The sequence below is a fragment of the Pristiophorus japonicus genome, chromosome 2 (genome assembly GCF_044704955.1).
Source record: "Pristiophorus japonicus isolate sPriJap1 chromosome 2, sPriJap1.hap1, whole genome shotgun sequence".
Taxonomy (NCBI): Eukaryota; Metazoa; Chordata; class Chondrichthyes; family Pristiophoridae; genus Pristiophorus; species Pristiophorus japonicus.
In genome coordinates, this window is record NC_091978.1 from 171,661,586 (window position 1) to 171,688,571 (window position 26,986).

At 44.6% G+C, this 26,986-nt stretch overlaps 1 protein-coding gene across 5 annotated transcripts in view; it reads right to left on the reverse strand.

Moving 5' to 3' along the window:
- LOC139242191 (LIM and calponin homology domains-containing protein 1-like) overlaps window positions 1-25,956 on the reverse strand; it is a 570,211-nt gene extending 544,255 nt beyond the window's left edge. For all 5 annotated transcript variants that reach the window (XM_070870287.1, XM_070870279.1, XM_070870273.1 and 2 more), the window contains exon 1: window positions 25,655-25,956. In XM_070870287.1, coding sequence (XP_070726388.1) covers window positions 25,655-25,753 — 99 coding nt within the window. In that variant the 5' untranslated portion in view covers window positions 25,754-25,956. The remainder of the gene's footprint in view (window positions 1-25,654) is intronic.
- Between the last annotated feature and the right edge of the window lie 1,030 nt (window positions 25,957-26,986).

A 26,986-nucleotide genomic window follows, 5' to 3' on the forward strand; every position in this document is an offset into this window, starting at 1 on the left:
CATGCGCAAAACCCAAATTCCTAATATGTGCTCCCAGGAGGCAAAGTTCTGCAGCAGTGGAACAATTTTTTTAATTGCCCCTAATTTTAATTATAGCCCACTAAGTAAAGTTACAGTATTCAATTACTGGCCATTGTATAATGCATGAATTAACTGACATTGTCACATTGTCCTACATTTGTGAAGCTAATAGAAATTCTCCTGGGGTGGCGGTAGAAAATGTATTTAACAGCATTTTAAAAAGAAAACCTGATTGTATTTTAAAAGAAGTTCAATTTCAATAATGCATTTACATATAATACCCTTGACAAGTGTCTCTCACCACGTGCTGATGTTTTGTAAAGGCAGTAGTTTATAATACAGTATTACAATCACCCATGATATCATTGTTTTCTGTAGTAATTGTGCAGTGCAATTGCTGCAGATTTTTGGACATGAATACAATAATTATAAAGTACAGTAAATACATTGACCTGGATTTTGCGGTCAGCAATGAACAAATGGCCCTCGCTGTTCATTATACTTACAGCTTCCCACAGACTTTTCTTGGGCTTTTGTGCAGCAAACTTATGGTCATCGGGGGTCCGATACAGCGCGGTGCCCTCTACTGGAGATCTGAAACCTGTGTGAACAGGGCAAGCAACAGCATGGGGCTGAAATTGCCCCTCTCCTTCAGGCCTGTTACCACTGCAAATCGGCGGCCACGCTGCGGAGAGGTGTGGCCGCCAACTTTTCATGGAATGGCCACTGATAGCCCAATTGCCCTTCCGAGGTTTCCCGGCGTTGCCCCAACCCCCCCACCACTTCGCTGCTGCCAATCCTTGGTGCGCGCATCATCAACATGTGCACCACTGATCTACCCCCGCCGACGGCGAAATTCCCCTCTGAAAATCTTCGACCCACCCGGCGGTGCCAAAACCTGATTTTTCCCAGTGGTCCAGTGAGACTGTGGCCTTCTGCAACGGTGGTGCGGCTTCCCTTAAAGGGGAGGATGCACTGCCGCTGCCGCCATGTTTTTTTTGTCGGCCGACTGCCATGTCGGCCCAACAATTATGCTCCTGGGTTCGGCCGGGCTGCCAACAGGCAGCCTGATACCCCCTCTTGGGTGCCAAGCCACTGGCCAGGCCGAAAGCCTCCCTGGTGGCCCAGTGGGTTGAAGTTTTAAAATTGCAGAGGCTCTCCCCTTTAAGTGAAGGGGAGAGCCGCAATGACGCGGCGCCGTGATGATGTCAGCGCAGCGGTAACTCCGCACCGCCCCCAACTTCCGCCCCTTAGGTGTTGCCACTGCCGCATATCCGCCCCTCAAATGTTGTCACCGCCCCCATTAAGAGCAACTTCCAGATCCAAGGAAAAAAAAAACAACAAAGAGCGGAATGTTGCTCAAGAGGTGACCTGAACCATAGCTGCGGTAAAAACCATTCAAACGGGGTGCGTGTGCCCCTTTCGGGCAGGGGCAATTTCTACCCCCATGTCTCTTCAAACAAGATTGAAGAATCCCAACTGAGGCACACAGAATCTAAACCAGGAAGTGTAAATTAGAATATTTAATGTAAAATGTAAAATCATGTATAGGACGTGAAATAAAGAGAGGGAAAGAAAGACAGAATTAGGAGAGAGAGAATAGATAAAGAAAAAGTTTTTTAAAATTCTATTTTAATTTTTAATGTTTTCTAAGTCTCCAAAGATAATTAAAATCTGAAGGAATGAGACTCCATACTTAAAGTTAATTTTCAGTGCAAGAGAGTTTGTTTGGTAGTAATTAAGACTGATCATGCTGTTAAAAATGCACTTACACCTGAATGGACAAGCCCGAGGGGGGGAAATTGCCCTATTACAAAGCGGCAACTAAAGCCTTAAATTTTCTGCTGAACGGCTTCCACTCAAAATGTTAACCTGCCTTTGTCTGTTTATATTCTAACAAACCTGCTCTACACTTTTCTGTTTTTAATTTCAAATCTTTCAGTGAATCGGTTACTGATTATTTTAGTTTATGAATTAAGTTTAAAAATCTATAAAGAAAATAATGTGCCCTATATTTCAGGGAATTGGTAATCCTTTTAATCTAATTTAATCCTTTCGAAAACCCCTATCCTTTTGATGACGACAACTGAAGTTGCATTTTGTAAAATTTTGATAAATACAGCAGCATGTCAGAGAAATATTATACCATAATGATGCTGTCAAATGTTTCAGCTGTTTTATGTCTTTTTTCATTTATTTTATTGTTCATTTATGGCTTTACATGTTTATACATTTATCCCACATGTTCTAATTTTTATGTAAACAAGGCTACTCTATGCTGCTTCTTTCTTGGGCTAGAAGTCCAAACTTTGGCAGCACAAGCAACAGAGTGCAGCTCTGTGACTGCCCCAAAAAGAGAGTTCGCCTTTAGCTGGATAAATGAAATGTATTAATTTGTGTGAGTATTTCATCTTTCTCGCCCACCCACAGCAACAATATATGGATAACAATAAAATGCTTTTGAAACTGTCACTGCCTTCTTGGACAAAAACCATGCGGGTGATTTTTCACTACACTCTCCTCTCCGTGCTGTCTGGTGGCTGCTGCGATATGTCCAGCTGTAATGTGCCAATCTCTTCAGCTCTTTAAATGCCAGAAATCCCTGAGGACAGCTGCTAGTTCCCATTTTAGAAATGTTCTGCATGCTTTGGTGGTGTTGGAGGCTAGCATTGGAACATTCCACTATCCTGATGCTCTAGACAAACATACACGAGACAAAGAGAATGATGCAGATCTATGAATGCTGCAAACTTCAGACTGAGAGTTACGTGGAAGAACTAAAACTTCACCCACTTCTTTATTTCCCCCTCCATTCTCGAACTCTCTCACATATACAACTGTCAACAATTACTCAAATAAAGGAAATGGGATAGTGACAAAGCTAAATCTATCCTCAATGCTGTTGGACTCGGAATGGGGAGTGGAGGGGGGGGGGTGCAATCAGCCAGGGTTGAACACCTTCAGTAACTGCAGTTATTTTTATGATCATTATTATTCCTTTTCATAGCACAAACACATCCGATATCTCAATGTGATATTTTCTGCACTGCTCTCCTGAGAGCTACTTCTGACTGAAGCAAGGGGATTATGGAACAATACTGTGACTGCTATATAAAGTGTTTTAAGTGATTTTTCTGATATTGAGGGAGGAACAACCAATGTGCATAATAGCAGAAGTTATGGTACACAAGAAGAGACTATGGCATTTGATATAATTTTACTAGTTCTTCTGTATTTTTATCTCTCTAACTTCCAAAGCCTGTCTTTTTACATCTTTTGGATGAGAAGTTTAACCGAAGCCCTGTCTGCGCTCTCAGATGTATGTAAAAGATCCTATGGTACTATTTCGAAGAAGAGTAGGAGAGTCCTGGGCACTATTTATCCCTCAACCAACATTAAAAAAAACAGATTATCAAGTCATAATCAAATTGCTGTTTGTGGGACCTTGCTGTTTGCAAATTGACTGCCGTGTTTCCTACATTACAACAGTGACTACACTCCAAAAGTACTTCATTGGCTGCAAAATGATTTGGAATGTCCTGAAATCGTTATATAAATACAAGTCTTTCTTTTTCTATGTGCCTCATTGTTTCCAATTATATTCTTTCCTTTTCTGAAGATGCTGGTCCATTTTGGGATATGAATCCATAGATGCCCTCCAAAAGGAGAGTGTCCAGTATCGTTTTGCAAGTCTTCACCATTACAGTCAGGATGTTACCTAGGTTCATGGGGCCCAAGTTTCGGCTCGAGTTGCTCCTATTTTTTCGGAGCAACTAGTTTCGTATGGAGTATCTTAGAAATCGCTATTCTCGGCATTTAGTTTGCTCCAGTTCTAGTTAGTTAGAATAGTTTCGTTTTAGTACCGTTTCTTTTTCAAAAGGGGGCGTTACCAGCCACTTATGCCTGTTTTTGCAAGTTTAAGCAGCGAAAAGTTACTTCAAACTAACTTAGAATGGAGTAAGTGTCGATTTTTGTACACTCAGAAAAACCTTGCCTACACTTATAAATTAGGCGCAGGTAGCGAGAGATAGGAGGGGGAAGGGAAGTTAGAGGGAAGTTAGGGGATTTTACAAAGCATTAAACACTTCACTTTTACCATTAAAAGCCATCATCAATAATAAATGAACCAATAAATCAACCAATAAATCAATTAATTTAAAAAAATTAAAAATTTAAAAATATAAAAAATTAAAACTTTCTACTCACCTACTGCAGCACCGGGAGCCCTCCAACAGCCTGCCAAAGAGCTGGTCAGGCGGGCCCCGCTGCTAAAGAGGTGCTTGGGTGGGCCCCGCCGTCGAAGAGGTGCTGCTCGGGCGGGTCCCGCCACTGAAGAGATGCTGGTCGGTTGGACCCCGCCACTGAAGAGGTGCTTGGGCAGGCCCCGCCACCGAAGAGGTGCTGCTCGGGCGATCCCGCCACCGAAGAGGTGCTGCTCGGGCGGGGCCCGCCACCGAAGAGATGCTGGTCGGTTGGACCCCGCCACTGAAGAGGTGCTGCTCGGGCGATCCCGCCACCGAAGAGGTGCTGCTCGGGTGGGGCCCACCACCGAAGAGGTGCTGCTCGGGCGGGGCCCACCACCGAAGAGGTGCTGCTCGGGTGGGCCCCGCCACCGAAGAGGTGCTGCTCGGGCGGGGCCCACCACCGAAGAGGTGCTGCTCGGGCGGGGCCCACCACCGAAGAGGTGCTGCTCGGGCGGGGCCCACCACCGAAGAGGTGCTGCTCGGGCGGGGCCCACCACCGAAGAGGTGCTGCTCGGGCGATCCCGCCACCGAAGAGGTGCTGCTCGGGTGGGGCCCACCACCGAAGAGGTGCTGCTCGGGCGGGGCCCACCACCGAAGAGGTGCTGCTCGGGCGGGGCCCACCACCGAAGAGGTGCTGCTCGGGCGGGGCCCACCACCGAAGAGGTGCTGCTCGGGCGATCCCGCCACCGAAGAGGTGCTGCTCGGGTGGGGCACACCACTGAAGAGGTGCTGCTCGGGTGGGGCCCGCCACCGAAGAGGTGCTGCTCGGGCGGGGCCCGCCACCGAAGAGGTGCTGCTCGGGTGGGGCCCGCCACCGAAGAGGTGCTGCTCGGGCGGGGCCCACCACCGAAGAGGTGCTGCTCGGGCGGGGCCCACCACCGAAGAGGTGCTGCTCGGGCGGGGCCCGCCACCGAAGAGGTGCTGCTCGGGCGGGGCCCGCCACCGAAGAGGTGCTGCTCGGGCGATCCCGCCACCGAAGAGGTGCTGCTCGGGCGATCCCGCCACCGAAGAGGTGCTGCTCGGGCGGGGCCCACCAGCGAAGAGGTGCTGCTCGGGCGGGGCCCACCACCGAAGAGGTGCTGCTCGGGCGATCCCGCCACCGAAGAGGTGCTTGGGCAGGCCCCGCCGTCGAGGAGGTGCTGCTCGGGCGGGGCCCACCACCGAAGAGGTGCTGCTCAGGCGGGGCCCGCCACCGAAGAGGTGCTGCTCGGGCGGGGCGCACCAGCGAAGAGGTGCTGCTCGGGCGGGGCCCGCCACCGAAGAGGTGCTTGGGCAGGCCCCGCCGTCGAGGAGGTGCTGCTCGGGCGGGGCCCGCTGCCGAAGAGCTGCCGTTCAGGTAGGGCCCGCCACCGGGGAGGAGTTTGGGCGGGCCCCGCCGCCAAAGAGGTGCTAGTTGGGCAAGCCCCGCCACCGAGGAGGTAAGGGCAGGCAGACCACTCAGCCCGGGATAGGGGCGACGTCCCTTCGGCCAGGGATAGGGTCGCCTGGAGACAGAACGCGCTGGGAGGGCCAGGAGCTACTGCGCACGCGCGCAGCCTCCACTGCACATGCGCACAGCTGCCGGCACTCTTTTTGGCACAGGGCTGTAGCTCTGCCCCCAGCAGCTGCGCCGCTCTGAGCTGCAAATGGGCCTTCAGATATCAGATACACGAGGTAAGTATTTGCCGCTTTTTCAGTTCTAGAAATTAGGCGGGCCTCTCCGAGGTGCGCCGTTCTACCTGGGCCCATAGTCTTTGTTCAGTGTGCTCAGCTACTTCTTAATGTCACGTAGAGTGAGCTGAATTGGCTGGACACTGGTATCTATGATTCTGGGAACATGGGAGGAAGCCAAATAAGATGGCTGAAGGCATTTGCAAACACTTCGGATTTGTCCCTTGCTCTCACATGCTGGGCTCCACCATGGTTGAGGTGCCTCTTCCTCCAGTTGTCCACCACCATTCTAAAATCGAGGAGAAGGCTTACGTGGATTTGACCCATTGAATGTGGTATCACTCAACTCTATCTATAGCCTGCTGTTTGTGGTGATTAGCACACAGATAGCTCTATGTATCACTAAGTTAGTAACATGTTCTAAGATTTGCTTGGTGCTGCTTTGACATGCTCTTTTACACTCCCCATAGAACCTGAGTTCATCTACCAACTTGATGATGTTCAAGGAGTGTGTGATTTGTATGGTCATAAGGTTACAAATTGTAGTGGTGTACAATTTAGCTGCTATTGGTGGCCCACAGCGCCTCAGGTTTTGATCTGCTAGATCTGTCCTTAGTCTATCACACATTGCATGAAGTGGTGTCACACTGCACAGTAGAGGACTGTGGAGACAAGATGTTGTCTTCACAGGGCTTTGTGGTGATCTCTCCAACTAATACTATTATGGACAGATATGTCTGCAACAGCTAGATTGCTTCGGACGAGGTCAAGCAGGTTACTTCCTTGTGTTCCATCAACACAAATAATCTAAATAAAATATGAAATTCTCTTTTTATTTGCACTTTTCCAGAAAGGTGTTCATTGAAGGATGTGGGCTGATTGCTGCATGAAAACACTAATGGTTTCTTTGTGTGTGAATATGCTAAAGATTTAAGATTTAGCAGAGTTGGCAAGGATTCTAAGAGGCTAGCAATCTAGCTGTGACAACCCTATATTTGCTTAATGTACCATGTTACAGTCTCATGATTAGCATCTGATACATTCCTAAACTTGTATCTATCTGAATGCCAATCATATTAACAACAATATAGACCCAACTAGCTGCTGACTTCTCACCTTCAACCACGACGCATGCCTTCGTGTCATATCCTTCAAAACCATCACAGTTCCCGCAAGCATTATGAAAAGTATAACAGAAGGTCAGAAGTGTTTTTAAAGACTGTGACAACATTGAGGTGTTCTGTAAACATTGCAGATTGAGAGAAAAATGGAAATATCATCCATGGAATCATCAAACATCAAGAGTACAATCAGCCATTTTTTAAATTAACTTAAACCTAATTGGCATCTGAGACAAAATGCCACTCGTTTACAATTTTCATAGAATAATGGTTAGAGTTGTGAAATTCAAGCCTCAAAGCACTAGTAAAAAATCTAGGATACATTTAAATAAAAAGGGAATTTGACTGATTCAGTCACTGTAAATCAGTGACCCAGATGTTATCCATACATGGCATTAACACCCCTTGTTACAAAACAGTGAATCCTCTGATTCAATGTGAGTAATGCCATGGGAGGTCTACTGGTAATATATTAAAAATCTTACGCCTGTCAATTTTACCATTATAAATTTATATTTCCACATTTATAATGGAAGCATCCTATGTAAACTCGTCATGCTTTAATTAGAGCATCCTATCCTTGTAGTTCTGCAGTGTCTCGATTTGCAGGAAGATGTAATTATAGCTTGACAAATTTTCATACACAGTTTCCATTATAAATGTGGACATGCAAATTTACAGAGGGCAGTAAGTCAGGCCTACCCCAATGTGAGGCGATTACTGCCCCACTAATGCCAATTTCAACAAGTTAAAATTGACCCCAGTTCTCTATTTCCCAAATTGCTGTAAGTTTTGCTATTTAGGGGATGAAACTGCCCGGTGCCCGGTTTTGCCGCATAATTTGAATTAAAGAAAATTTAACGTCCACAACATGGGCCGCTAAATCCCGCTTAATGGTGGTCATAGTGCAAAACAAGTGTGTGGTAATGGGGCGCGATTCTCAACGCCGCACTGAGCACAACAGCATGCCGCTGATGATGTCAACGCGGCGCTAACGTGATGCGTCACAACGTTCCTTCCCTTCTTTTAAAGGGGAGGGCAGCTGCGAACTCTGCAGCCACTTTAGTGCATGCACTGGGCCACCAGGGAGGGTGGCGGCTGGGCCAGCACCTAAGAGGGGGTGCCAGGCTGCATGTTGGCCAACACAGAAAAGATGGTGGCGGCAGAGAGCTGCAAACTCCCCTTTAAGGGTGGCCGGATTGCCCTAGCCACCACAGCTTTTCGCCCTGCGAAGCTGTCAGTGGGACATCGTCCCATACAAACCTTGTATCCCATGGAACAATATCCCTGCGAGGTGATAAAGGGTCGGTGGGGGGCTCTAGCTGCCAAGCCCAGACGAAAACCCTTTAGAGCCCCGTTAGCGCCTCCAGAAGGCACTAATGGGCCTTTCTCAGAGGAGCAATTTTGGCCGCTCCCCAGCCTCTCTTCGGTCGTGACGCAGCTTGGCCCAAAGGATTGAGGGCGGAACCAGATCCCAGCACTGAAAACAGTGCCGGGACCTCTGCACATGCGCGCTAGTGTCTGCAAACGCACGCTGCAGGCTGTGTGGGAGGGGCGCAAAGCACGCCACCCCTAGCCCGAACCGAATGGGCTCCCTCATCGGCGGCCAGAGTTTCTGGGGTCTGGGTTTGTAATTCTCGACCAGATGAACCGGGGATTCATGCGGGTGTTTGATGCCATGCCGGACATCAGTCTAGATGTGCCAAACTCTTACAGGACTGTGAAGGGGTTTGTGAACCATTGTCATCAGCAAGCGGTCATCACCAAAGCCCTCCAAGATCAGTGCCCCAAACGTGAAGCCAGGCCCTCTGTGACTGAGGACGGGAGTAACTGTCGCGCAGGCAGTCCAGTAAGCGGCCCCAACAACAGGAACAGATGCGCCTGAGCAGAGGGAACGTCCACCGTATCCCGGGCAAACAAGATCCTCAGGATACTGAAGTCAAAGGGGCTGGCTCCAGACCTGCCAGAGGATTTGTGCCATTTGATCAAGAGGGTACTTCCACCTCCCCCATCCCTCTCCTCTCCCCCATCCTGCTCCTCTCCCTCCCCCCTCATCTCTCCCCCTCCTCTCCTCTCACCCCCCTCCCTCCCTTCCCCCTCCCTCTCCATCCCCCCCTACCCCTGGCCGAATGGGCTCCCTCATCGGCGGCCCGTTGTTATTTGTTAATTAATTGCTTATTACTTTTTGTGCTTTGTTTGGTGCTTTGTGGTGCTTTAAATGTAGTTACTTGCGCCGATTCCTTGACTGTAAACAAGGTCTTTCTGTGTGGACAAAAGTGGACACATACACTGCCCTAAGTTAGTTTAGTACAACTTTTTTCTGGCCAAATTGGCATAAATGGTGTAAGTGGCTGGGAACGTCCCCTTTTGAAAAAAAAAACTGACCTCACAAAAATTAACTAACTTACACTGGTGCAAATTAAATGGCCATATTTGCAACTAAAAAGATACACCAGAAAAATCAAGTTACACCAAAAAAAAACGGTGCAACTCAAGGGGAAGTTTGGGCCCATTGTCAGGGCACATGAGGGATGGAATGTTGCAGGTAGTTGAGACACTGTTGTTCAACATGAGGGAGGGCATGTCACAGGTAGCTGAGACACTGTCGGCGAACATGAGGGAGGGAATGTTGCAGGTAGCTGACACACTGTCAGGGCACATGAGGGATCGAATGTCGGAGTTTGCTGCTGCAATATGGGAACACGTCCAGACCCCGCGCCCATTGACAGAATCAACTGCCACTCCCACTCCAATCCCCAGACCAGCATCTGAAGAGGCCCAAGCCAGGCCTTCCACATTACCGGCTCCCGCCCCCCACCCCACCCCCACCCCATCAAGAAGGGCGCATTACCCGAGATGTTCAAAAGAATAAGCTGGGTACCAATCCGAGAAATGCTGCGCCACCGCCTGCAGGCAGGGGTGGAGTCAACAAGACCAAGTGCTGCGGGCGGTCTTAGAATAAGGTGGAGGAGAGATGGGTGCAGCCTTTCTTTGCTGCTGCAGTTGTTGTTGTTGTTGTTGTTGTTATTATTATTATTATTGGCCCAGAAATCCGGATCGGCTACTTCCCGCGGGCGATCGAGTAAAAAACGTTTTAAAAATGCGCACTTATCTTATCCTGCTGCACCCGCGCGAGTTCCCAGTCCTGAGGCCGCCTCTGACTGCACTTTGCAGCGCGTGCATGTCGGGACGTGCGCAGACCTGGAACTGGAGTCACATGGTTCTGGGCAGCCAATCAGGTATAGTATGTTCTCATTCACAATAATGGAAACTCTAAGTTGGTGCTCCCATTATTATGAATGAGAAACAGCCCCAAAAATACACAAAACCAGTAATAAAAAATAGAAAAAATACTTATTTTTATTCATTTAAATTAAAGTTATTTTTGCATTTAAAAAATATATATTTTTCCGATTTTTAAAAAAGTGTTTTTAATTATGGTTTAAAATAAACTTATTGTAGTGGGGAGGGTTTTTAGCAATAAAATGTGTTTTTATAATTTTATTTTTAAATGTTTTTGTGTATTTTGAAACTCTTACGCCTGTAAAGGTTGGCTATGCACCTGCTTTTATCAGGCGCAAGAGTTTTAAGGACATTTGCTGGACAAGATATGGGTAAATCCTGCAATCTAGCCCTTGCAAATGTCCTCACTCCTGAGATACAGAAGATCTGTCAAGCTCCGTAGACACTCAGTACGGATCTGGGAGGCCAGAATTTCTGCCCCATTGTTGTTACTGTTGTAACTGTTCTCAAATTAAGGGTTTTTTGTAAGTTATGTAAATTTACATGTTTAAAAGTTTGTAAATGATCTTAAAGTTTTTAAGTGATCTTAAGAGTTTGTAAGTGATCTTAACTGAAAACTTTAAAGTTTGATAAAAGAATATTTTTATTAAAGTTAAGTACAAACAAATGTTTGTTAAACTTTTGAATAAAATATATTTTAAATTATAACTGAAACATTTCTATTATTTGTTCCATTATTAACACAACCTTTTGAAGTAAACAAGAATAATTTCCATTATTTGTTCCATTAACACAACACAACATTACAGAATAGGTCCAACTGGATCTTACGAATGCCTACTTGCAGCTTGAACTAGATGAGGAGTCCAAGTCATGTTTGACTATAAATACTCATCTAGGCCTATATCAAATTAATAGGCTACCGTTTGGAGTGTCTTCTGCCCCTGCCATATTCCATGGGGTGATGAACCAGAGTTTGCAAGGTATTGAAGGAGTAGTATGTTATTTGGATGACATACTAATTTCAGCACCAAATAGACAAATTCATAATAACATATTGAATGAAGTCCTCAAATGGCTAGAGAAGCACAGAGTACGAGTGTCTTCTCGTAAGTGTGAGTTATTTAAAAACTCAGTGGAGTACTTAGGGTACAGAATAGACAAAGATGGTTTACATCCAACTATGGAAAAATTGGATGCAATTAGAAATGCACCCACTCGCAGGAATGTCACTGAATTTCATTCATTCTTGGGTCTTTTGAACTATTATGGGAAGTTCCTACCAAATTTGGCTACAGTAGTACATCCACTGAATTAACTTTTGAAAAAACAGGTCCATTGGAAGTGGTCAAAAGAATGCGATACAGCATTCAAGGAGTGTAAAAGCAAATTGGTAGAGAGCACCATGTTAGTTCATTATGACATATCTAAGGAGATTAAGCTAGCATGTGATGCCTCTCCGCATGGAGTTGGGGCAGTAATCTCTCATGTATTAAGTAGTGGGAAGGCGAGACCAATTGCTTTTGCTTCACGCACTCTCAGTGCCAGTGAGAGTAATTATGCGCAAATTGAAAGGGAAGCTTTGGCATTAATTTTTGGGGTCAAGAAGTTTCACAAATACTTGTATTGTCGTAAGTTTACATTTGTTATGGACCATAAGCCCCTAACAGCAATCCTCCATCCAAGGTCCCCATTTCCAACATTAGCTGCAGCCCGAATGCAGAGATGGGCTTTGATTTTGTCAGCATATACATATGATATTGAATACAGATGATCAGATGATCACAGTAATGCTGATGCAATGTCTAGATTGCCTTCCCCATCACAAGTTACATCCGATAGGGAAGAAGTGTTTTATTTTTCATACATTGATGAACTGCCAGTCACAGCTGAAGAGATTGGTAGAGCAACCAAACGTGACCCAGTGATGTCAAAGGTATATGAGTATATTGCAAATGGATGGCCAAACCAGGTAACAGACAAAGATACACATCCATTCTTCATTCGTAGGAATGAAGTATAAGTCGATAAAGATTGTATCATGTAGGTTGCAATAGTGTGACATTAAACCAGAAGTTGAGAGTGAAGAACCATCACCATAAATGGTTAAAGTGGTTACCAGGAAGAGTGGTGAAGCTATGTGGTCCTCACACATATTTGGTAAAGATGTTTGATAATGGACAAGTTAGGTTTGTTCAAATTGATCATATTTTACCTACAGACATGGAAGGAGTTGAAGGTGGGAATGATTCAATTATTTCTGACTCATCAGATAGTTTTGCTATACCAGTAGCAAATCCAAAATCCAATGTACTGGAAACAAATTCAGGAGAGAATCAGAATGAAAGTCTGAGTCTGAGTCAGGAAAACAAAGAGCCTGAAGTTAGAGTGAGTTCAAATGAAAATCAAGGCAATTCCGTGGAGGAAAACGTTCCTCGGGATGAGCCTCGAATGAGTTTAGATTCAACACCATGTTTGGAAGCTTCTGTTCGAGAGAGAAGGTATCCTCTTCGAAACAGAAAACAAGTGGTAAAGTTGAATTTGTAAATATGGAAAAAAATAAGATTATATCCTGTGTTATGTATAAACATGAAAGTTATGTATGATGTTTGTTATGATGGCTTCTTCATTAAGGAGGGAGAAGTGTAATGTCTGTAAGCTTGTAATATTTGTAGCTCCACACTGTGGATGTGGACATATTGTGTACTGCAAGTACAGGGTTAATAATAAACAGAACTAGGCAGATTTCCGGAGACTTCTGAGAGAGCTGCCTGCTATGTTAGAAGCTGTGTGTGCTGTGCTCTGTGAAGATATCACAATATCGAATCAATTGTCTCCTCCACAACACCATCATGCAGAAGGCTTGTACGAGGTATGGCATTGCCCCAATGATTAAATTGTACCTGTGCAAGAAGCTCAAAACAGCAGGCAGGACAAGTTTCTTTGTTGTCTCTCTCCCCAAGGTCAACGCCCTAGTATGGACCACACCCAGGTCTGACATGCACAATGAGCTTACTTAGATTGGGAAACACCCCCCACCCCGGATTTCATTTGATGCTGCTTGCTGTATAGTGGCATAGTGTAAGGCTTCGCATGCCTTCAGTTCGGCTTCCACCCTGCCCGCCCCCCCACCCCCACCCCGGGCTTCATTTGATGCTGCTTGCTACATAGTGTAAGGCTTCGCATGCCTTCAGTTCGGCTTTCACACACTCCCACTCCCCCTGGGCTTCCTTTCAAGCCGAGCTCCAAGAACCTGTGTCCGAGCGAGGGACTAATTCTGCCGGCCGACGCTCTGACCCTCGAGCCCGGTTTGGAGAAGTTCGGTGGTGGCGTGGCACTTTAAAGACAATCCAAACTTAAAGAATTGCATGAAACTTCCATTTTCTGCTTTTTCAGTCACAAAAATTTAAGGTTGGTGATGCATATTTATGTGTTCTTGACTCCCTCCAAAACTTTGCCAAAAAACAATGGCATCTTTCTGTGCCGATTTTTTGATGTGCGCTGCTTTTTCTTAAGTGCCCAGAAAGTTTTTTGGGAGTGGTCATATACGTGGTCCTAGGAGAATTGTAAGTTGGCAAACTTGCATAATTGTGAAAAACTGGCGCAGACATTACGTTACGCCCCCTATGAAACAAAAAAAACTAACCTAAAAAAATCATAACTAACTAAGTTATGCTGGCATATAATCTTTGGGGAAATTTGGATTTTTTAATTTAGGCCAAAAAAAGCAGTGTGCCAAACAAACGGCGCAAATCACTGGGGAAAATTGAGCCCAAGATCTGCATGTCCTAGTCCAATTATTTCATGCCCTCCAAACCCATTTCATCTGAAGACTACACCTGGTCTTGACTCTCAGGTGATCAACTAATGATTATATAATATAAAAGGAAGCAGGTGTGGTATGAAAAAGCATTTGCGACCTCACATGTTTCTTTTTAAAGTATTGATATGATTAACTACTTTGGTGAAGATTAAGGGACCGAAATTGTCAGAAGTCAATTATGTGGAATTGCCCTTTGCACCCCCCAAATGAGGTGGAGCGCTGTCTCAGGTGCTCTACCTCGTAATCCTGAGGCATCACTGTGCCGCTATGCCCATCCCCTTCAGTTAAAGGGGAGGGCCGCTGCAGACTCTGCAGGCCTTTTGGTGGCTGGTCGAGATAAGGGCCTCCATTGTTGGGTCGATGGAACTGTCGGCTGACAAAAATAAATGGCGGTCCAGGGCGCACACAGTCTCCCCTTTAAGGGGCACCCCAAGCGGGTGTCAGCACCCCGCGCCAGCCTCGCAGGGCACAAAGGGATCGGTGTGGGGTGATGAGGGGTCGGTACACGCGGCGATGACTTCATCACCGGGTGCATGCCGGCCCGGGACGCTAATCACGGGGCGCGGCGCTAACTTCATATCCTCCCCAAAATTTTGGGGGAAATTTCACCCCAGGGGTAACCGCCACCCGCCCCCGTGCAAAAAGGCAATTGCCTCCCGGCAGCTCAAATGGGGCGCAAAAGAGCATGCAATTTCGACCCCTAAATCTCAGGTTTTCATACCTCACGTGTGCTATAAATTGTAACTACTTGATGAAAACTTATTTAAATGTAGTGAGGCAAGGCCTAGCACATTAATGAACATCAAAATGTAATGTATTACCTTGACTGATTAGGGTAGATTTTCAATTGCCTGGTCGCACATAAAATTTAATTGCAGATCAGCTGCCCATTATAGAAAGCATCACAGAACATAGGAACAGGCCATTTAGCCCCTTGAGCCTGTTCCGCCATTCAATGAGATCATGGTAGATCTGTGATCTAACTCCGTATACCCACCTTTGCCACATATCCCTTAATACCTTTGGTTAACAAAAATCTGTCAATCTCCTGATGTCCTCTGATGCCCTCTTGATGTCCTTGCTGGGCCGTGATCTCCTCCCGGCTCCCCCCATGTCCTCCACGACTCCCCTGCAATCTCCTTCACGGCCCATGTTACGATCTCCCCCCATCCTCCCCTGATCTCTCCAGGCCCCCTGTCGATGTCACCTCCGACCCCTGATCTCTCTGGATCCCCCATCGATGTTCCCCACAACCCCGATCTCTCGGGACCTGCCCCATCGATGCCCCCCCACCACTCCCCCCCGACCTTCAATCTCTCTGGGCTCCTCCATCGATGTCCCCACTGACCCCTGAATTCTCCTTCCTTCCTCTCCGCTTCTCAGCTGCAACCTGGTGGCGAAGGCCTACCTACCCGATAGCCAGCCTCTCAATCTGTTTGGCTATGGCCAGAAATGAATTCCAACAATGATAATCACATCCTGCCATTAAATTCGGCAGGACCAGAGGAAAACCAGTAATTCTGAGGTTTCCGACCACTAAACTGCGCTCACCACTCCCTCCGTGCATCTCCATAAATATCAGGGCCAAAGTGTCTGCCATTTATATCCCTTTAGCAAATATTAAACACTCCTTTGAAAGGCACAGTTTTTCAGATCGTGTGCCATCGAGTCCCTTTTAGATCACATTGCGAAACATTAGCTCATGGGTATCAAGTCCACCCAATAACAAGCCAAACTGGCGTGTGCACTTTCCCTTCCCCTCTCCCTAATGAGCATCAAAAGCACACTGTGTTTATTCCCACCACAAAGAATAATAAAATTGTCTCCTATATTAGTGTCTTTTCCACTGAGCAGCTAAATTGGTCTTGCATGAAGGAAGACCGATTCCCACCCCTCGCCCACAGTTCAAAATCCAGCTCTGCTGAAAGGAATAGGAGATCCCCTCCGCACATGAAGTAGTTTTCCTGCCTTTGCTTCCCATTCCTATCCCTTCCAGTTTTCCCCCTCCTCCTTCTCTGCGCACTCCTCCTCCTCCCTTCTCCTTCATCTTCTCTCTACCTCTCCCAAACTCCTCCCTCCTCTCATCCACCCACCCAACCCATTTCCCCTCTCCTCATACATTCCCTTCTCCCTATCTTCATCCTCCTCCTTTCCCCACTTGAATCAAATTATCCGCCCCACCTTCTAACCTAATTACTACACATGGTCCTGAGTACCTGTGTGCAACATTCCAGGAAATCAACAACAGCTTGCATTTATTATTTATTAGATTCACTAATATATTAACAAGGATGCTGTTGTAAATGACTTCCTACAATTAATGTTACATAGTTACATAGAGTTAGCAGCACAGAAACAGGCCGTTCAGCCCAACCGGTCTATGCCGGCATTTATACTCCACACGAGTCTCCTCCCACCCCTCTTCATCTAACACTATTAGCATATCCTTCAATGAATCTACTTTATTTCAGTTCATTATTACTTATCTCTTAACATATATTCATTAATATACTGTGTAAAATGATCAGAGACACAATTTTCAGGAAAATACTTTTTTTGAACATGAAACAGTGTGGCCAAATTACATGGAATTATATAAAAATTACAGCACAGAAACAAGCCATTTGGTCCAACTGGCTTATGCTCCACACAAGCCTCTGATTCTGTCTGTTAAGCTTGGGATTTTTGTTTGCTCAACTGGCCGAGGCCCTAAAAGAGCAATGCCTCCCTTAGCGTCCCGCTCCAAACTCCGGGCCCAGCTGATGAATTTTGCAGCGGCAGATGCAAACTATTTGCCGGCGCAAAATTTACCGCTCGGCCCGGAATGCCGCCCAAAGTGAGGCGCGATGGAATTTCTCCCCCAAGGTTTATGAAACTCTGCTTAAAGAAGCACCAACTTTATGAAGAAAAGTGTTTGCCAGATCAGTATTTATTGGTTCAACCATGGAACATAAATTATGCTGAAATCACTTGTGCATTGGTGACTGTGCAGCAGCTCATGAAAAGTTTACATATGGCACTTCTCCTTAACCAAATAACAAAACTTTGCCAAACAATTTTTTCCTTATTTAACACATCCCACCATCATTGAAAAGCTGCCTTCATCTGCTTTCATAACTTGTCCAGTAGCAAAAGTTGCAAATCTGCCCATATTATGAGCGCTACTCTGGACCTCTCACTGTAGGCTTGTTTATAGAAATACGGCAGCAGCTCCATTCCTATAAGAATTCATTTGAAACTAATTTATTGGACTTGGCAAGAGAAATTAAATGAATCTCTCCAGTGCTAAATTACATATGTATCTTTGAATAATGTACATGTTCTTTTCACATAGTGTTAGCAAAAACAGACATCCTGTAAATTTCCATCACTGCATGTTATAAATTCAAGAAATATAAGTATTCTTTGTTTATAATAGTCTCTGAATAAATCAAAAATTGTTAATTTGAGAAGTTTTCATTTTAGTGCAAAGAAAATGCTGCCATTGCCCTCATAGTGTAAGTGCATTATATCGTCCAGATGTCCTTGTGCATTTTATTGTTCAGTAAACCATGTCTCTAGTCATTTATAGAACTTGTTCAAAGTATGGAATTTAAGTCAGTTAAACTGCAATATCACAAAGTCATTACTGATTTGCATTTTTGTCACAGGTTAACCTTTTAACAAAATTGCACCTTTGTTGTGAGAACTTGAAAAGGAAAAATTAGCAGGGCTATGGGGAAAGAGCAGGGAAATGGGACTAATTGGATAGTTCTACCAAAGAGCTGGCACAGGCACAGCGGGCCGAATGGTCCCCTTCTGTGCTGTACGAATTTATGAACTTCCTGGGTGTCACACAGTGCTAGTCTGTATTGAGGGAAGTGACTCTCATAAATTTTTCCTGTCAGAACAAGGTCTAATCGTTGCATCTGCCAGCTTGCCACAATACCCCTCTAACTCTTGTGATAGATAGTATTGCTGAGAATGCCACCTTCCTACATTCCCTATTAATATGCTTGCTAGTAAAACAAACTGCTGGTGACTGAAAGGACATTCTTTTACTGTGCACTAACATAGAGGTGGGCAATGGACTCGTCAGACAACAGAATATTTTATGTCACACATTTACTGTGTCCGGTCGTAGTTTATTCCCTGTGCTTTATTTCTCCTTGAGCAGCTGCTGGAACTACTTAACTTAGTGATGTGGGTCATATTAATAGAGAATGTAGGAAGGTGGCATAACAAGTTCCATTCACTTCACCAATGGTTAAAATTATGAATCTTATTTCCCACAACTAAAACATTCAAGCCCCTGAAGGATTCACCCTCATGAATGATTCATTTGTATGAAAGAAAGTAAGAACCTGCATTTACATAACACTTTCCATGCCCTAAGGATGCCCTAAAGTGGTTCACAGCCAATGAAATGTAATCAGAGTTGTAGCGTAGGGAAACTTGGCAGCCAATTTTGGCATTCCATCAACCATAATGAAAAAATAAAGAAAAATGAAGAGATAAATTAGATAAATGTTCTAGTGACGTTGATTGAGGAACAAATGTTGACCATGTCCTTTTCAAAATAGTGCCATGGATCTTTTACATTCACCTGCGAGGGCAGACAGGGCCGGGTTTAAAATCCCACTTGAAAGACAGCACCTCCAACAGTGCTGTACTTCCTCACTATTGCAACAAAGTGTTAGATTAGATTATATGCACAAGTCACTGAAGTGTGGCTTGAATACACAACCTTCTGACACCGAGGTAAGAATGCTACAATTGAGCCAAGGCCGACACTTCTGAAGGATACCACCCAACAAAATATCACTACTATAAAGAATTCATCTCCATGAAACAATCATTCCCATGAATGATCCATTTCTACAATAGTGTCATTATGAAATTGCTGACCACATTTGGAAATTCACCCCCCAAATGTACTTTTAAAGAATACGGGTAATTTTATGACTGCATGCTGAAAGCATGACATCTCACTCACCAGCAGTACTATCAGAAAATCACACACATCGCTCCCACAATTTTCCAATATGAACTGACAAGATAAGGTTTCCTGCCCACAGCACATACTCGGGAAGTTACCCCAATATATACCCATAGATATTTGGCTTGGTTTTTTTTCCACAAATCTTCTCCCCTCCTCCTCCCATTTGGATTCCTTGCTGAGGTTCTAGAGTGCTGTTCATCTTTAAGTACCTTCCCCAAAGGGCCATATGTCAATTGTGAGCCTAAACAGTCAGCAGGCCATTTTACTCTAGGGGCATCTCGGCCTAGCCTAATTTTTGTCCCCATTTGACAACCACACACACATGCTCTTCCAGCAAGGATTGCTCAATAGCTAGCATGAGTCAGCACCCTAACCCAGGAGCACTTATGCAGATTTTAGTGCCTTTGCTGCCACCCTGAGATCAGTTAACTCAGGAATGACCAGGAACTCATCTGGTCTTCCTTCCTGGCCTATATGCCTCTTTTATTCACTGCCTTAACAAGCTGAATCAGTGAGAGAGTTTATTGTTTTCTTTATAAAGAATCATTGCATAATAGGCCAATATGATCGAATACAGCAAAATGGTCAAAATAATCTTTAATGTTCCTTGTTGCAATTTATTTCCTTATTCCTTATGTTTGGAAAATTACCAGCAGCAGTGACCCAAATCCTCACACGGGCTGCCTGGCATGAGTAGCATGCTGCAGCATATGCCTCTCATTTGAACAATTTGTTATTCCTTCAGCAGCTCAACATTTACTGCACTGAGCGTAAAGCAGTGAGAAATGTAAATCATGGAGGGAGAGCAGTCTGGGAACAGCACAGTAGATCTCCAGAGTCAGTGTATAGCATATTGGACAACTGGTTACATGAATCCCATGGGTGATTGCCAAAGAACTCTCCACCTAGCGTGCAAGTGTCGATTTGGTATGAAAACAGAAGATTGAAAGTTAATTGTAAACAAAGAGAATACGTATAAACATATCACAGTTTAACAAATCTTTGACCTACATATGAGATTTTGCTTGCGGCAGACTTTGGTCACCCAAATCTTTTGGCTTCTTACATACACCAGATGTCAGGAAATTCCAGGATTAGCTAATATTCCTGAGTTTTGTTGTCAAATTTTTAGCAACATGAAATTAGTAAACAAAATGTTGGTCACTTGTAAATGAGTAGATTAACAGTTTTTAAAACTTAGATGATTAGAACTAAACTAGTATTATTATACAGTCAGTACTGCTAGTTCTTTCTAAATTCTTGGTGTTGTCACATATTTTCAGGTGTCACTTATTTGCCCTTTCACTTGTAACTAATAGAAATGCTCAAGATTCCAAATAATGTTGGTAATTAATTTTTTTATTGTTTGGTAAATCTTGCTAGGGATGTTAGTGCACAAATATGCAATAATTCCCCCATTTTAGTGTCAGGATCAATCATCTCAAAGTCAAGTGTGGCACGGCAAACTGCAGAATATAGATCCAGCCAATTTCTCTATTATGGATAAGTGGATAAAGAATTGTGTATATAAAAATGCATTTGTCATGTTTCTGGATCTTTTGACCATTTTTTCACAGAAACGATTTGGAAAAAACTGTTACATTTACGTGTGGGTTGTTAAAACAAAGTGGATTTGCACAAGTTAAAAAGGAAGGTCGCAGGCATTTGGAGAATTAAAACTAGACATTAATACTATTACTCAGGATGATCAGGAACAATAGGAGAGTTGTTACCTCATCCCATGGGCTCTTGACAAACACTGACACCATAAGGAGATAGAATGTCTCTTCCTGTTGGCTATTTCAGAAAACTATTTTTAGTGGAAGGGGGCATAATGGAAGGTTTTATCAGCATCTTTTCTGGCCACCCCTTCGACAGAAGGGGGAGGGGGGTCAGGAACCAAGTCCAGCTTCCTGTGGGGGCAGGAAGAAGAATAACAAAGGTTGCAAGGGCAGTCAGGTTGAGTCAAAGGCTGTGAGAGCCTTTACTGAGGTGAAGAGGCTAAAAATGCTAGAGGATAGTTACAAGACACGGCCCCTAAATTGATTAGTGTTCAAAACCGAGCACGATTCTGACAGTGTGTTGAAACAGAGAGGCCTAAAGACCTCCCTAAATTTGTTCTCATGCCTTATCACAAGAATTCAGGTGAGCTGCGGGTGCCAATCAGTTCGACCAATGCAGCATGCCTGTCGGGGCCTTACCAATTTTGCTCCACGCCAAGGTCTGAGGGAAAGGGGGGTAATCGGGCAGGGGCAAGGGAGGGTGAGGGAGGGTCGGCAGCAGCTTGCAATTGTTTTGGAGAGCACTCCTGCTCCATCCGACTCCACAAGAAACTATATTCGTGTAAGTTTGAGGGTTTTTTTGAGCAGCCTCCAGCAGTCCCTTTAAGAAACATTGGTTTGGCTGCTCAAGACCCAGAAATACTAGTCGAAGCTGAGCCCCGGCCAATTATACAGTGGCCAGAATGCCCATGCAAATCAGCTGCAGGCCTGTGCCTTGCTAAATTGGTTATCAATGTGCCTGTATTAGGTCAATAAAACAGGCACAACAATGTTAAATTTAGGTCCTATCATTTAAATCAAGTAAGATGATCCATTAATGATGTGTTCTTTATTTTGCATCATTAGCGAAGATAAGATATACTGGTTGAACTAAGTGAATCTGATCAAAGCTGTTGTTCTGTATATTCACTGTGAAATAAAACAGCTTAACAATTCATGTTCACGCTTGCCTCACCAAGTCCACCTCCAGACAGATTGAAAATGTACACACAAAAGACATGAATATTAATTTCAGGTCATAAGGGGGCATTATATTCCAGCTTATACTATCATACAAGTAGAAATAGGGCAGTGCGAGTCATCCCCACAAAAATCAAAAGACTCAGACTGCTTATGGGATCTCATCTCCATTGTGAGAACATCCTCCATTGTGCAGTGTGGTACTATCACTGTTCTAAATGGCAGAGACGAAGGTCAGAACTAGTATTGTTCAAAACTGATGTATTGCGAGCTCCATAAAAATTCCCATTCTCAACCGTGATGGAGCCCAGCACATAACTGCAAGAGATAAGGCTGAAGTATTTTCTGTAGTCTCTTATGTGCTTTGAGTTTAAAACCTTCCAGTATTTCATTTTCTTGCTACTGTGGGTGTAATAAAAATGTCCCTGCTTCTAAAGACTGTTGCACATTTTACCCCTCCCTTTAAGATGCTGCTGCCACGATAATCAGCTGCCCCACCGGATTTCCTGCTCTCCCAATCAGCAAATTGCCTATAAGGAATACGATCAGTGCTGGCAGATCGCCTAGTCAATGCAAACAAAGCTCCACCACAAAAATCAATTCAGCCTCCTGCCAACATTATTGGGCAGGCAGAGCAGACGCCTAGCCCATACTCCACCTGATCTATGCTATATATGAAATTCGCCACCCCGAACCACCACCACCACCATCCCCAAGTGTCCAGGGTTGTGAGAAACTGAGGTGGTTTATTTAAATGGCACAGAATGCACAGATAAGTGATTTTGGGCTATTGGTTGTTTTTGTAATTTTTTTCCTGCTGATACTTAGGTTCTCATGAAACTTTATGGCACTTGTTCTCAATTAATTATTTTTTGCCCCAGCACTATTCTGAGCAGGAATGGGTTTCCCAATTGGAATCCTCCCAGCAAGCCACTCAGTTGTATTAAACTGTTGCCAGTAGCTCAAGAAGACAGTCCATCACCGCCGTCTCAGGCCAACTAGGGATAACGGTTTTGCTAGCAATGCCCACATCCCAAAAATGAATTTTGAAAAAGACAGAGGTAAATTTATTTCACTTTGGCAGAGATAGATAATACTAGTCAAGGTTCCTCTTCCCAAAAAAAGCTGTAACCACAGATCCTGGGATATGCAATTACCTGACTAACCACCTTGAATGCTTCCTCAGAAGCACTTCAATTTTACTTTCAATGGCACAGCATGAAAGAAAGCCTTCCTGTGTGATTAAGAGCTGCCAGGATGCCACCAACTATTTCTATGGATTCTGGCACATCTACCTGGCAATGACTGTATGGAACAGTCTTCTTAGGGTCTGGGTCAGCAGAATGACATGTGCAGAGGTGGAACATTAGCTGCAAGGATATCTGCAGCTACCGCGATGCATGGAGTCGGCAAATGCAATGAAAGTTACAGTCAGCTGCAGCCAGAAATTTGGCTGCACTTGCTTGAAGGCATGCTAAACTGCTTGATGATCCTGCAGAGTGGTACAGAGAACCAGCGTCCTCTCAATGACCACCTGCACCATCACTTTCACTTCAGCGGTCATCAGACCAGCGTTCAAGTGCTGGGCTATTGTGTCGCTTGCCTGTACACACATGTCTGCACCTGGGGTAACCTTTTCCTCACTTTTGCCTGCTACCTCTTAGGATCCCACCCTCTCAGCTTTAGCACAAACTCTCTCTCTCCAGAAACTTCCTGAATTCTGCTCCCCTATTGTTTCAATCCTCTTTAATTGCCCCCATCCCTTTAAATTTAAGTTACACCACTTTCCTCTCTTAACACTAATGTGCTTCCTTAACCCATCCAGGTCTGCACTTAGGGAGTTATGAATAATTATGTAAATATGGTTACATCAGAAAACTGAATTCTTGTAATACTTTCCCATTCTACCAAGATTTGTGTCTGCCCTTAGTCATTTGGAACTGACTAAAATCTTAAGACCACAATGCCTATATTTAAAAATTAGTTTAACAAACTTTTTGACTGGAGAAAATAAAGGAAAAAAATGTGCATTTCAAAAGCAACTTTCCCAACCTCATGACATCCCAAAGTGCTTCACAGTCAATGAAACACTTTTGAAGTGCAGTCACTGTTGTAATGTAGGAAACCCAGCAGCCAATTTATGCACAGCAAGATCCTTCAAACTGCAATTAAATAAATGACCAAAACTAATAGGAGCACCTTATTCTGCTTCAAATAATGCTACCTAAGAGGACAGACAAGGCCTCAGTTTAACATCTTGTTCAAAAGACAGCACTTCTAACAGTGCAGCATTCCCTCAGTGCTACACTAAGTTGCCAACCTAGATGTTATTCATGTCTCTGGAGTTGGACTTGAACCCCCAATTTTCTGACTTAGAGGTGAGAGCTACCACTGAACCAAGTGTTACACTTGAAAAGATCCATGCATATATTTTTTTATCACAATGTGTAAATAATGCAATGTTGCTTTTCATTATATAAGCTTTTAAACAAATGGGAAAACAAAGATTTGCCATAAACCATGTTCATTCAGCTGGCACCCTTTAAATGTGTGTTTAGCAAATGTTATAGCCGCTGCTGAACAAAGTTTTGTAATGCATTTGGCACAGTTTGTAATGAAGGTGCACTGGCAGATATGATCCCTGCATCAAACACCAATTACATAACTGTGTACATCTGGTAATTGCAAGGTGCTTTGCTTGACAACAAAGCACCTTTAAGTAACTTGTTAAATGATACAGCTTATTTAAATAATTATATATATAGCGAGGCAGAGGGAGAGACCTGTTTATTTTTGGAGTAATATATCAAGATGCTTTGGCTCGCCTCACTGCTAAGTTCTGAGACTTGTCTGGAGAGGCCTGCCCTGTATTAGTTTTCAATGGAGGCTCAACACATTAGAGTGGGCGTGTCATGGAAAGTTCTCCAGGTTTTTCAATGGCAAACTCAACAACAGGCTCTATGGCTCATTGCGCTCGCCTGTCAGTCACCAGCCGGGGGGAAAGCAACCCGCCTGCCGATCTCCTCCTCCTCCTCCTCCTCCTCACTCTTCACTCTCAATTGCACAAGCAATCGGTGATCGCTAAAGTGCAGCCGACACCCCCAGCTCCTGCAGATACTTTGCACTGCCTCGGTCTGCGGCAAATCCACCATACTTGGCTCTGAGCCTCAGATATTGCACCCTTCGTGCTCTCACTGACAATGTGTTCAGCTCTCACCTCGCAGCAACAACGCGTTTCCGCATCATTTTATCACGGGTGATAATCTTTTTGATTCGCCGTGGGAGATGTAGTGCATTGAGTAAAATTGATCCACTGATTGCAAACGCCAAGACTCCGATCGCTGCGTAAAAAATATATTGCAAGTGTCTGTCCCTGACAACTGCGAGCAGCCGGTTATTTGTCGGCTGCTGACGGTGCTGGAAGCACAGCACCCAAAATATCACCGAAATGCCGCATGGATCCGAGCTCCGCACTCTCTCAAACTTCCTCTTGCTGTCATTGAACGAGCGGTCAGTCAGTGATCTCTATCAGGGTAACATTAGTAAAGAGCTCCATTGCAGCAAGTGTGGGGACCGTTCTCCTTACTCAAGGTTACCGGCAGGTTTTTTTTAAGTACATTTGAAATCGCAGCTTCTATAAAACTTGCCAGAAAACCACTGACATGAACTGCTTTTACTAAATCCCTTTCAGGCGACAGTATGTTTTTGCAGTTGTCCTTGTAACGTATTTTATTTTGTGCACATGCAGCACGGGTAAGGTTTTAAAAGCAGATCGTTACCATCCAATTGTCTGTCACCCTCCACTTAAAATGCAAACCCCATCAACTTACTTGTATCCAGTGTTGAGCCTCGGTGAAAGCTGGAGCTGGACCCGAGTCCTGGTGCTGATTTTCTCGCCACTCCACGTCTTTGACGCTGGGACTGGCCATTTCCGACCCCGCAGTCCGAGAACACTCCGACTGAATTAGAATTGGACAGACCCGAGTCACAAGCTGCTCTCAACTCTCACTGTTTCAGACTGAGTTTTTTTAATTTAAAGGGAGAGGGGTTGATAGCCACGATTCTTGTGCAAGTCCCCCTTGGCTTGAGCTGTGCTGTGCTGGTCAGATCTGGCGAGGAGACTGGTCGCTCGGCGCCGTACAGTGAACCAATGCTAAAAATAAACACGACCAATCCAGCGCGGCTTAGCCAATACAAATCCAGAACCATCACCTCCGCCGACACCTAGAGGGCTGGCTCTTCCAGGACTTCAATCCATACAGTCAGGGAAAGCGGCAGAATGGGCCCATAATAATTATATTACTGTAATATAGTATGTCATGGAACCAGATGAGATGGACACTCAATGAGATTTAGAGAGAGGACGGAGGCTAACCTCAGGCTGCCAAATGCTGCTGTTTCCTTTCATTGCTTGTTTTTGCCTGTGTGTGAGGGGGAAAGGTATGGTGCCAGAAAAGCTGCTGCAAAAGCAACCTACGAGAAATGAATTATGCGTGCATGACATTAACTAAGTTAAACCTTGACTTCTGTCAATTATCAGTTGCTTGTGAGGACCTTTGGTTTGTTCATCAAAATTGTCAGCTTTTCACGTCAGAGTGAAGTTCAATTGATCTTCCACACACGTGTTACCACGAGTAACTGCACCATCCTTTCTGATCATCTGTCTCCGTCATGCACATTTCTGAAGACAAACTGGATTACTGAAATCCAACACGAAACAATTTATGTTGCGCAGTTTATCTCCAGCGGGCTCTTAGCATCAGCAAGGGTTATTATAAATATTATATCCATCGTCTAAACCGTTGTTATTTCCAGAGGTGCATTGTTGAAAACGTGAATAAAAAACATACCCTGTAGTATTAGGCGATTCTGTGTGTCAAATACTGGCGCGCACCGGCTATTTTCCTGCGTCTTTTGCACCGGGTCTCCTGTCTGCTGTGGATCGATTCCAAATATTGATATCGTAAAGGTTACTAAGTTAGCATGTTAGTTTATACACACCCAGACATGCAGTGCTGCACTGCACTGATGTCCATGTTATAAAAGCAACAACTGTAAACCAAAAGCAATTCTTTCGCAAATATTAATAAAATATCGGTTAAAGTTTCGGGTATAAACATCTGAAAGGTAAACGTATCTGTTCAGAAAGTGACGGATCTTAT